Raw genomic sequence first — 12,332 nt, forward strand, 5'->3', positions numbered from 1 at the left:
TTGTCTCTTGTTGTCATTCACTTCACCGCTTTGGTCCCCTGACTTTTCCTCGCCAGCCAGCCAAAGTTTTCTCTTATTCTGTGCAATATTTCAACATCTGATAGATGGATTGGCACAAAAGTTTGCGCAGACGTTCATGCTTCTGAGGCAATAAATGCTGCTGACTTTGGTAGTCCCCTGACATGAGGTTTTGAGTGAAATGTCTTAGCAGCTAATGGATGGATTGGCATGAAATCTGATACAGACATATTCTTCTCAGGATGAATTTAAGTAACATCATGACTTGTACAGCTCGTCTGTCAGGCCCATGATAAGCTTCCTTTTAGGTAAATGAAAATGACTTGCAGTGTCCTTACAGCTGTGTGTTTTCAGGGGGTTAGTGCTGTTTCTATCCTTTCTAATTGCTTGTCCACATTGTTAGGAAACCACAAGTTATGAGCCTTGCTTTGCTCCTGGTGTGCTTCTGCTATTTCTCGCTAACATTTATCTCTTTTGACTCGGTCATGGTTTTCTCTCGAGGAAACGTCAAACAGGCGGCGGTACTGTTGCCACAGCTTAATGAACTTTTCCTCTCTTAGGTTGTCCCACCTGACAGCAGCAACCTCAGCATCCCTCCTCCTCCTCGCCATGGTTATCTAACTGCAGAGCGCCTGATAGTTAAATGCTCAGTAACATGTCGTGGGAGATGTCACACTAAGCGTGTCGAGAAAAAAAATTCTGACATGCTGTTTCTTATCATCGGGGTGTCGTGGGGTGTCCCAGACGCTGCACGACAGGCTGTTTAGCATGTCACACTACATGAGTACAGATGCCCGATTGGCATTCACAATCTGCCACAATGCTAATAATTGGTCGGCCACACTCTACTGGATGTAGACTTTGGGTATAAGCTTGCCATTGGCTGCTTATTTCAGGTGCCATTCTCCTCTCCTTCTGCTATCTGGGTGGTTAGATTAGTTCTTCTAATCCTACGCTGGTCACTAATGGTATGAACTTAAACAAGCTAGCAGCAGCTTCTTTTTCTCTTGCAGGGATTTAGCCATTTTAATGCCAGGGCTCACCTCCAGCCAATGAGCAAAGGGTCCTCTAAAAAAGTTCCCAGCAGCACTATTTTTCCAGGGCTTTGTGCTGCCCAAGATGCTTGTGATTGATTTAGAGAAACACAAACAAGCCAGAGTGTTTTCTCCACCATAACAGAAAGATAATGGGTGCAGCCAGACCATTCTCCAGTGCCATGGAGATAGGTCTGGCTATGCAGGACTACTAATAAATATGTCCCATGCATCTCAGGAGCTTGGACTCGACTCTGCACTTCCTTGTCTTCACAGCAGCACTCCTGCCAAGTGTGAAGTGAATCAGATGAACAGAGATGATTTCTCATAAGCTGGACGCAAAATCTCTTCGTGTTTCGGCCATGATGTGAATTAAACCGATCAGAGCGTCATCTCCCATTCCAGGTGCGCCTGCACCTGATGCATTACAATTTACATGACAGTTGGAGAAGCAAGCTGTTTTCTAAGAGAATGGATCTGCTTGCGCGTGAAGTGAAAGTGCAAAACCATCTACAGGAGCAGCAGGAAGCTTCACCTCAAAGCTTCCTGAGGTGAAGCAGGCCTGGAACGATCTCAGTCTGAATAATGCACCCTTTAAACAGTAGGAAAATACAACATAAATACAAGCAATGAGACTTTGCACCTGGTGTAAGATAGAGCCATTGCTCTTCTTTCTACCTTTCTTCCTCCATGTTAATTGTGTTTTTGGCGTCACCTTTGTCCCTCCTCTCTTCTGCTTCTCCACTCCAGGACTGGGTTTTCCTCACTCGCTTCTGCTTTCTCACCGACTTCGGACGCCTGGACTTCCGGTTCCGCTATCCAAAGGTAGGGCCGCTGACTGTCCCTGTGTGTGTTTGCCTGTGAGTGCATCATCTGTTTGTTTTGAATCTATTATTTTCAATCAATTTTCCACATTGCCTCAGCCTGCCCACACTTTATTGTCTGGCAGCACAAGCGTTATCTTCTCTCCTCATCCCTTCTTTCTCTACTTTCGTATCTTTCTCTCAACTCGTTCTTTCTTTTTCCTTCCTCTTACCTTATTTAAACTGATGCCATCGCTGTTTCTCACCTCCCTCCTTCTTCCCCCGGCTGTTCCTGCTGCACAGGCCTCGTCCTCTCCTTCTATCCCCTCCTTCTCCTTTTGCTCTCCCCCGCTCTATCTTTCTGCGCGTCTGTTTTGTTCTTCCGCTCTGTCTTCTTTTACCAGGCCTTGCTTTGCTGTGGTAGCCCGCAGTCTTTGGAAACAGTTTTTGCCGTATAAATTTCAAACCGTCTGACTGCCTCCTCTCTGATCTGTGCACTCTCTATGCTCTCTCTCCCTCTGTCACTCCTCTGTGCAGTCTCGCTGCTGTCAGAACATATTGCTCTACTTTGATGACAGTTCTCAGTGGCCAGCTGTGTACAAGAGGCCTGAAAAGGTGAGATACTGACACCCTCTGAATCATGTCTTTTGACAAGCCATCATTAAAGAGAAATACAGCTCCGCTGACAAATTTACATGTCACTGTTGTGATGACAACGTCCTGCGCCTGCAGTTTCGTTAATTTTCACTTTTTAATATTAAGGGATCACGCGCCGTTCGTGCTGCTCGGAATAAAACAAAGCTGTCTTTCTCAGTTCCTGAAAGGCTTTTCACTCACAGGCAATGATGCATTATTGATGATACATGCAGTGATCAAGGATGGTACAATCCATAGCTGTGAACAGAGAGTTCTGCGCGGACTGAAGCTGCTCACAGGAAAATCTTCCTCAGACTGATTTTTATTTTATAGAAAAGTCTGTTAGTATTTGGACAGTGACGCATTTTTTTTATTTTGTCCAAACGCATCCGAACACATTGGAACAGATAAAGGGGAAAGTGCTTATTATCGGCCTTGATGTGACTGTTGCACTTTTCAAAATAAGGGGAGTTGTTTAATAAAAAAAGTGTTTTGATTAATATTGTTCACCCAGCAGCATCACTGGGTGAACAATACTTAAAACACCGCAGCCACTTTGGCTCAGCAGTCATTGTTTTCAGAGCCAAAACATTCGGAAATGCATTTCTTTCCACGCACGGTATGCCCTCAGAATAATTCCTACATTTGATTGGTGATTTCGCAGAAATATTCGCCCATCCACGGTCGACGCAGTTTACATGAAACATCTGATTGATTCCATAATTTAAAGTTTTAGCTTGAGATCTTTATCTTTTTTATTGGCCTCAGCTGGGGGAGTAGCATGCACTGATTTTTAATCTGTGCTGTATTCACCTGTGCATGCCGCAGTCAGCAGGTGATATAATATGATACAGTCTATAAAATTAACATTACATTGCTTTCACAAGCAGTGAATAATGCATAATGCAACCATTTTCTGTAGGCATACATTGGTACCCTCCACTCAGCCATTGTTATTTCATGAGCACACAGCATGTGATCGAACTGTTTCTTGTCTTATTAAAGTATTTCCTGCTTATTGTTTCTGGGGAAAAAAGAGCAACATTGACACCTTGCTGGCATCTTTTGACACACAGATGTGATTTTATGTGCTTGTGGTTTCCAGCACAGCTACAAATGACACACCATTTGTCAGCACCCAGACAGATTTTAATATCAGATTCCCAGAATCAAATAGTGCGGCCTTCATTCTACACTCACCGTTTTGCACTAATGTTCAAGAGCCACACAGGGAGAAATCCATCACAGCAGAGACAAAACATATCAATTCTAATTCCACTTACAGCAGCTTCAATAGACCAGGAGGCAATGCAGCCACCATTTCAATTACATTTTGATGAAACGCTTTTCATTTCATGCATTTTCTGGACTGGAAAAACGGTCTCTTATGCTTTCCCTGCCGCTCTATTATTACTTAATATGCATGCAGCTGAACGTAGGTGTAACCTGCAGCTGCTTGCAACAAGTTTGGGCACTTCTTCTGAGCCTTATTGAATTATTATTGTGAAATAGATGAGAAAGCCCGAGGGTACGACAGAAATTCCAGTTAGGCAGTTTTGAATGTGTCCAAAATTGTTCCTATTTTGATTTTAATGCGTCTTCTCTCCGCTACCAGAACTGCTACCAGAAGGAAGCGGTGCTGAGGCCCGAGAACAACCAGGTCATCAACCTCACCACACGCTACACCTGGTCAGGCTGCGTGGTAAGAGCACACAAATGCACACACACACACACACACACACACACTTGTACTGAGTGTCCCTGAGACGCTGTTCTGCAACTGCAGTTGACCTCTGACCCCTCTGTGTTGTGATATGTGTGACACAGAGTCACATTTTTCCTTTTTATCAGCAGACAGTTGAACTCATTTTCATCTTTTTTTCCTTTTGCATATTCTTTTGTGATGCGAAACAGGAATGGAAATAATGTAGAGGTAAACAAAGAGGCAGCCAGAGCTAATGGCCAATAATGTGTTTTTGTAACATGTTACTGATTCACACATTTCCACTGCTGATGATGCTGCCCAGCCAAACAGAAAGCGTCCAAAAGATCTCTCTCCTCCAACACTTTTTTTTAAATTTATTTATTTATTTTTTTAGATATTCCTCTTGTCTCTATTTGTTTATCACATTACAAAGTGTGATTGCTAGCGTGACCCTGTTGTTGTGGCAGTTAGTGGATCTTGTTGCCACATTTCAGGCTATATTTTATGTGTGAAATATGTTTGTATCTCGATATGAGACCCGCTCTGCTGTAATAATTCAATGTGCCTCTGAGGTAAAACGCGCTGCCTTTTTGGTTAACAACATCCCCAATACCTTTCTCTCTCATATCCCTCTCAGGTGGAGGGAGATGGGAACGAGGAGGTTCTGAGCTGCGTGGGCGGCCGTAGTTTCCGCTCAGTGAGGGAGAGATGGTGGTACATCGCTCTCAGCAAGTGTGGGGTAAGCACTGACCCATGACCCTCCCTGACCCCCCCTGACCCCACTGGCTCTTCCTCTCAGGTGTAACAAATCATCACTAATGTCACATTATGATCATCAATCCATCAAAACTGAAGACTGATTGCTCCTTAGGTTGATAATCAATAAGAAGACAGTTTATCTTATCTTCCACATCTATAAATGTATTGAAATGTTGCTGAAGGAAAGAGCTATTTTAACATTTCTAACCACAGTTTTAACTTTTCGCAGTCTAGCAGAAAAACAGATTCCAGGTGCAGGCAGCAGCATCAGATATTAAAATGTGAAAGCCAAGGCGAAAATCTTCCGAGGACACCCCGAGGAAGGCTCTGTGAAACCCTGGATGTTTTAAGGCTGCTTTTTGTGCCGGCTCCTGTTTTAAATTTTAAATCAACTTGAGCATAATTTTTGTCCCAGCGCTTCCCCGTTTGAGCATTTTGCACCAGGCTACATATTAAAATCTCGAAGTAATCCAAACAGGCAAAATGAAAAAGAAATTTAACCCTCTGATTTATGGTACTTATCCAATTGAAACAGATGTAAAGAAAAACAGTATCCTACTATGGATTATTAGATGATGTTGCAGACCTAATCAAATATAATGTCTGTCCATTATGCCCCTCATGCCCTCCTGCCCTTATCCCTTACATGTTACAGGTGATCTTGAATCTGTCTTCAGTTGCCTTCGGACATGAAGCACTTTGTCCCTCTCCCATGCTGCAGGGCTTTTAACAACAAACACTCTTAATTTGCGATTCTCTTCTTAAACTGTGCTAAACATGCCTTACTAGACCTCCATGGAGCCTATTGATTAGCTAGCTTTAGGGACTTTGTGCATTGTGTTGTTTTTTAATGGGACTCTGTTGCGGTAAAGGTGTGCCCGGAGGAAAAAAAAGAGCAGAAAGTTGTTATTGCAGCGTGTTGTTTGTTGATACGAGCCTGGGCAGGGTTACGCGGTGGAGAAATCATGAGCTTGTATAATGATAGCTCTGCTCAGTGATGATGCATCCTCCTACACCGAGGGCTCGAGTCAAGGACGAATCCCAGGAATAGGTGTGTGTTGTTGTTTTTGTATGTGTGCACTGTTTTGATGTTTATGAAAGCGGGTGAGGAAAAGGGTGAGTAAGTCCGATTTCAGCTGAGTGTGAATCACTGTGCGTCTCCCCGCCTATCAGTGTCATTCTCTGGGTACATCAGTGTCATGCTCCTGGTCATGAATCAGTGTGTGTTTGTGTGTGAGAGAGATTTTTTTTTCTCTGGCTTTGCTTTTGTGCTGTCGGTTGAGAGCGCTGGCTGAAGAGGGATATGATTAGAACGGATGCTTCCTGCGGAGCGTGGTTTAGTGTCACGCCAGCGTCCACTGATAGACACGCTGCCTAATGCTGTTGGACTAAAGTATAAAAGCTCGTCTCCATTCCCGAGGACATATGCGCGCCGCGCCCAACAGACAATTTCCACCCCTCGTTTCCCGCCGCTCGCCTTCTCGCCTCCCTTTCGCTTTCACACCTCTCCATCTCCCCTGCCTCTGTCGCTCACAATCTTTGGCTGCGTCCCGCTCTCTTTCAGCTCTCTGTCACCAAGCTGTGACGCGCTCCACGCCATTTCATATCCATTTACCCCTCCTCATCCTGCTCCTCTCTGTCAGCCTGTCTCTAATTGTGTTTTTCCTCTCCATCTTGCTATCTCACTGGTCTCATCTCTTCTGTGCCTTCCGCTCATTCCATGCTTTTTTCCATGCACCATCACTTTTATGTGCGACCACATATTTTCGTCTCTTTGTCCCTGTTTCTCTCTCATCCAGCTCCTCTTTCATGTACTTTTCATCTCAGCCTTACCTGTGCTGAAGTGGGTCTAAATCTATATCAGCTCATAAGCCCTTTAAAAAAAGAGGATGTCTGCTCTTCATCCCTAGATGTTGACTCGCCTGCACGAAATGGTAAAATGTGAGGTTATTTAACATTTCCAGGCAATTTCACTTGGGTAATTATAGCAGGAAACCTCAAGGCTGCAAATAATCATTATTTCATCAGCAGGAAAAAAAGACAGTCATTATAAATAAAATTCAGGTCATCACAAATTACAGAGCACAGGACCTCTGGCAATCACGATGAAGGTTTGCAGACACGAAAATTGCCTGTAACCAAAGCTCGCTAAAATAAGCAGGCTTGAATGTTGTTTACCTCCTGCAGATATCTTTGCATTAGCAGTATTTACTTTGGTTATTTATAACCTCAAACTTGTAAAAGCTTTCCTTGTCATCTGTACATCAGACTGGACAGTGTGTGCCGTGTGCAGCTGAAAACTTGAAAAGGCGAGTAACACTTACCTCTCTGCTGTTGCCTTTACTGATCAGTTACAGTAATATAACTCATTAGGTAGACCTAATTATACCATCAAATGAAATTTAACAGAACGGCTCAATAGCATGGTTTTAATTGCTTGCCATTGACCCCAGCAAGTGTTGTCTGAGCATTAGTTTGTGAGGCATTTATCCTTGTGGTCTTTGAAACAGAAGTGGAGAAATGGAAAGCTTTGAATGGTTGTAATCAACCTCTGCATTATTGTGCTGAGCTGAACCGCTGCTAATGAAAGAAAATTACCTCAGCAGGGAGCCCAGAAAGCACTGGAATTAGACCGGCTGTTAATGGGCGCGGGCCACTAAAACGGCCAAAATTTCTCAGCTGTCAACTTGGCCAGACAGCTTCACATCTTCACAGAACAGACAGTGCAGAAAACACACCCGCGTCGGCTGTGCTTTGTCCAGGTCTCAGTCAGAAACTGCACCTCGCACAAAGAGTCGCAGCACAGTCACGTACAGAAGACGGATCCTTAGCGCAGAGCCAGTTAAGGCTTGAAGCACTGCACTTCTTTCATGTAATAAATAAGAAATAACAAGAGTGTTTGACAGTGCTGCAAGTCTTTTGGGAGAGATTCTCACTTTTTATAGGAAATGACCAGACTTGATGATTTGTTGATTGTGCTGCTCACAGGGCTGCAGCTCGTAATATTTTCATTTTCAGCTCCAGTTTTTCGTTAACCAGGACATTATTTTCTGGCTTAATTGTCATTGATGTCAGATTATAGTGAGCTCTACGCTATGCGTTGGAGTGTGTGGACAGCAGTGTGTATCTGCTCTGGAGTGGTTTGTCATGGTTATATTAATACTACGGCATACAACGGTCTGGAGAAGGCTCTTTTCTGTTTCAGCATCACAATGCCCAGAAATTCCTCAAATTAGAGCGCTAGCCTCTGGACGGACGTTACAGTACAACAAAACCGCTGGTGGAGTATAAAGGGCATTCTGGGAAATGTAGGACCCAGTGTTTTTAGAGCTTGACTCGTACCAGTGACCAGTGGTGAAATGTAACTACTTGAATACTGCATTTAAGCACAGATTTGAGGTACTGTGCTAATGTATTCCCATTTTTATGGAACTTCTACTTCAGTACATCTCAGAGGCAAGTATTTACTTTTTACTCCTCGCAGCTTTAGTTACTGTTCAGATTACAGTTTTCTTACCCTTCCTGTATAGTGAAAACCATGTATCTCCTAATTTGGTGATTTTTTTTTTTTTTTTTTCTGAGAAACGAAATAATTAAATGAGAAAATCTTCCCACTTCTTAAACTAAATAAACAATTTAAAAAAACCCTCACTGATTGGATGGAAAATCCATCCAATCCAATGTGGGGTTAGTACATTTACTGAAGTAAAGGATCTAAATATTTACTGAAAAGTCAGAATATCATAGCCTCTACTCTACTTTACTTTATTTTGTAAATTATTAATTAAATGTCCACTGTATGGATGTAATGTTTGGGTGTCCACATACTTTGTTCAGATGTGCATAACTGACGGGACGCGCTCCATTTTCACTCTCACCCTGAACTTGAAGCTATTACCAAACACTTAGTGTTGCAGAGACAAGATCCACAATCTGAAAAGACTCTCAGAAGTCCTTTTAAAATGCAGTTATCAGCAGCCCAGGGGAGCGCAGGATGTATAAGAGGTGTGAGTGAGAACAGCTTCGGCGTGTGATATATCAGTACAGTATATCAGAAGCAGATGCCTTTTACACCTGAAACCAACAAGCAACCCCCCAAAATCATCCTGTCAGTCCCACAGAGGGAAGGAGAATCCCTGCTGTGTGAAAGGCTGCCTCTTCCCTCATCTATCCTTTCTCTCCGCATCCATCTCTCTCTCCCTCTTTGCATTTGCTCCCTTTTCTTCCTCCAGCCTTTCTCTCCACCTGTTTCTTTTAACCGTCTCTCGCTCTACATCTATCACTCTCTTTATCTCTGTCTGCTTGCTCTTTGTGTCTGTATTGATTTTGTGGCAGTGCACACTCCATGCTTCTCGCCCTTTTTGATAGAGGGAGTGAGATGGAGTCTCAGGCTGCCAAATGAAAGTCTTTTTTTTTTCTCCCTCTCTCTTTTCCCTCGCTCCATCGAAACAAGCGCGAACTCCATCGGCTTTGAACTCGCCTGTGTGAAATGAGCTCTCTGTGCTCTGATTGTCAACCCATCTCTGTCCAACCCCCCCTCTTGTTCTCTGGTCCCCTTCCCTCTTTTTTTTTTTCTCACCTCCTAAATTCACTTCAGTTTGACACGTTCCACTTGTGTGACAGGCAAAAATTAACATCATTCCAACTGTGGTTTACCGCACAGGTATGTTCTTTTTCTCCACGGCGTTTCTCCTTTCCTCGCCAAATATCCTCTTTCTGGGCTCTTTTTCATAACACTGCAATGTGGAGCAATTATATCTGATACAATTAGGAGCCAAACAAATAATTGATGTGTGTCACGCATTGCACAATGAATCTGCATTAAAGTAGTCCATCCTTCCCTCCTGTTAATCTGGGTCATCTTCTCATTGGCAGCACAGTAGGCAGAACAGCCTAGATTCCGTTTTTATTTCTCCACTAACTTCCTCCACACACCTGGGGGATCCCGAGGCACTTTGAGGCCAGCCGGGGGACTGTCTGACTATGTGGCACAATTACACAGCAGCTAAACCAACAGTGTGTCTCCTCATGAGGAGGTTTTGGATGTTTTCCTCTGCTTTCTGCAGGAGCAGTTGGAAGAAATCTGGGCTCTGTTATTTAAAATTAAAGTTGTGGTAGGCAGGAGTTTTACACTGAAACACAAATCCCAGAGTAGCAACAGAGAGGAGCAGCCGTCCACTGATGGGCTACATTTGGCATTTCTGCTGCAGAAAATGAAGATCACTGATCTTAAGAGACGCAAAACTGTCAGGATCAGCAGCAAACCGGCATTGAAGACTGTGCAGTTCAGACATATCCCATCACGTTTCGGTTACTTTTCGATAATACATTATTATTTCATTTACTTCCTGAAAGTTCTTATGTGACTGTTTAACTTTTAACATTTGATAACTAACAAAAATGGAAATGATCAGTTTCTTGCTATACATGTTGACAGACAAGGTAAGGTAGTGGAAAGAAGGTTCATTTTAGTGTTGGCTCCAGACTCAGTGATTGTTTTAGCGCTTGTACCAAAAATTTCTGGAAAAAAACCCAGAAGTTCTACCATCGACGTAGGCAGAACTTGCAGTACTCTGACGGCTTCATGCAATGTTGCGAGGCATATTATGAAACCTAAATGTTTCCCTTTCTTGTTCCGGATCTTGTTTCTCAAAGGAGAATGGAGCACATGCAATTTACACAAACAATGTGCAATTATGTGTCAGGTGGCCGTAAATGATTTACTTCTTGAAATTGTTCTCATGTGTAAAATATTCTATAAATGTGCCGGTTGTCATCCCCAAAACATTTTTAAGTACCGAGATGCTGTGATATTTTTATTTCATATGCCCTCTGCTGCTTTAATTCCCTCTTACTTTCTTGTCTTGGTGGTCCACACAGCACTCTAAAGTTCACACACTTTAACTGTAAAATGTTGGTTTTGCGACGCCTCTGGAAAGGTCCTGTAGGTCCCTAATGTCAGATTTAGAATGAAAAGGCAAAATGTCACAGGACTAATGTTTAAAAATGCATGTAAAGAGTTTCCTCTCACTGCCATTTCAACCTGCAGAGCTGCCCGGTGCAGCATTAAGCATTAATGTATATTTTGTATGGATCACAAAGCCTGTAACAATGTAAGCGAAGCCTCACCTGCCTGCTCTCTCTGCCTCTGCTCCTCCCTCGCAGGGCGATGGCTTGCAGCTGGAATACGAGATGAAACTGACCAATGGCCAGTCTTTCTGGACGCAGCATTTCTCTGCAGATGAGTTCGGTAAGAGTGATTAGACAGAAAGAGAGAGATTATAGAACGAATCGCTGATGGCACAAGCCAACACCACTTAGCACGGCCAATAAAGCACACTGAACTGAACAAATTACAATAATGAAGGGACGGCTGAATGAATTAATGATGATAGATGAACTGAGAGGAGGGGATGAAAAGAAGAAGAGGCCCGAGTAGCTCCTAAATGAATTATTCCTACATCTCCAATGTTCTCTCTCCTTCTACTGTAACTCTCTGTTTCTTAACTAATCCAATATCTTCATCTCGTACCTGTCTCTCTGGATGTCTCACCCCTCTGTTTTTCTGCTTTCCTCTTCCTCTATGGTCCGCTCTCTTCTTCACCGCGATATTCTCTGAACCTCGTTGACTCACTTCTGGTTTTCATTCCACCTCCTCTCTTGAACCTTATTTCTCCTTTTCCCACCTCCGTGTTTTTTCCCCTCTTTCTTTCTCATCAATTATTCGTTCCCTTCTCTACTTTCTCCACTCCTCTACTCACAGGAATCTTGGAGACGGACATCACGTTCCTGGTCATCTTCTCCATGGTGTTCCTCCTCTCCTGCTACTTTGCCTGTAAGTACTGTCTTTTCCACTCACTGTATCTCACTTTCTTCCTCTTCTTCCATGAACAAGCCATTTTATTCTGACTTCCAACACTAGCAGAAGTCATTAAGTGCTCTTTTCCTCAGATCTATTATAAAATCTACATGTTTTCTTGATGGGATAGGAGTAAGTCTTCATGTTTCCTCTGATAAGTGAAGGTGGAGCATGTGCCTATCTTTTCTCGGGGATGGGGGTTTGTCAGAGTGAGGATGGCGAGAGCGGGGTTTGGTTTTCGTGTAAAGGTGAACGGTTGACTGGAGAAGGCAGCGGTAGCCTTAAGGTTAGTGAAGCGAGTTTGTCACATGAAGGTCACAGCTCAAATAACCCAAAGCAGCTGAGAACAAAAGCTCCGGTGCAGTGGTTCCTACCCGTTAGGCCTGTAACCAGCGGCTCCACATCATACGTTCGGACCTTAATGTGGAGATGAGTTATGAACGGGTCAACCAAAGACACATTTTCAGTCTCAGATTTTCTTCTGAAGGATTTTTGGGCACCTGAGGAGAAGTAAGTCA

At 43.4% G+C, this 12,332-nt stretch overlaps 1 protein-coding gene across 1 annotated transcript in view; it reads left to right on the forward strand.

Annotated features, from left to right (window-relative positions):
• tmem145 (transmembrane protein 145) overlaps nt 1-12,332 on the forward strand; it is a 38,526-nt gene that overhangs the window by 11,270 nt on the left and 14,924 nt on the right. Inside the window, exons 2-7 of the mRNA XM_070967304.1 lie at nt 1,803-1,877; nt 2,393-2,470; nt 4,107-4,193; nt 4,834-4,935; nt 11,121-11,205; nt 11,719-11,790. Of these exons, the coding sequence (XP_070823405.1) occupies nt 1,803-1,877; nt 2,393-2,470; nt 4,107-4,193; nt 4,834-4,935; nt 11,121-11,205; nt 11,719-11,790 (499 nt within the window). The remainder of the gene's footprint in view (nt 1-1,802; nt 1,878-2,392; nt 2,471-4,106; nt 4,194-4,833; nt 4,936-11,120; nt 11,206-11,718; nt 11,791-12,332) is intronic.

The sequence above is a fragment of the Chaetodon trifascialis genome, chromosome 7 (genome assembly GCF_039877785.1).
Source record: "Chaetodon trifascialis isolate fChaTrf1 chromosome 7, fChaTrf1.hap1, whole genome shotgun sequence".
NCBI lineage: Eukaryota > Metazoa > Chordata > Actinopteri > Chaetodontiformes > Chaetodontidae > Chaetodon > Chaetodon trifascialis.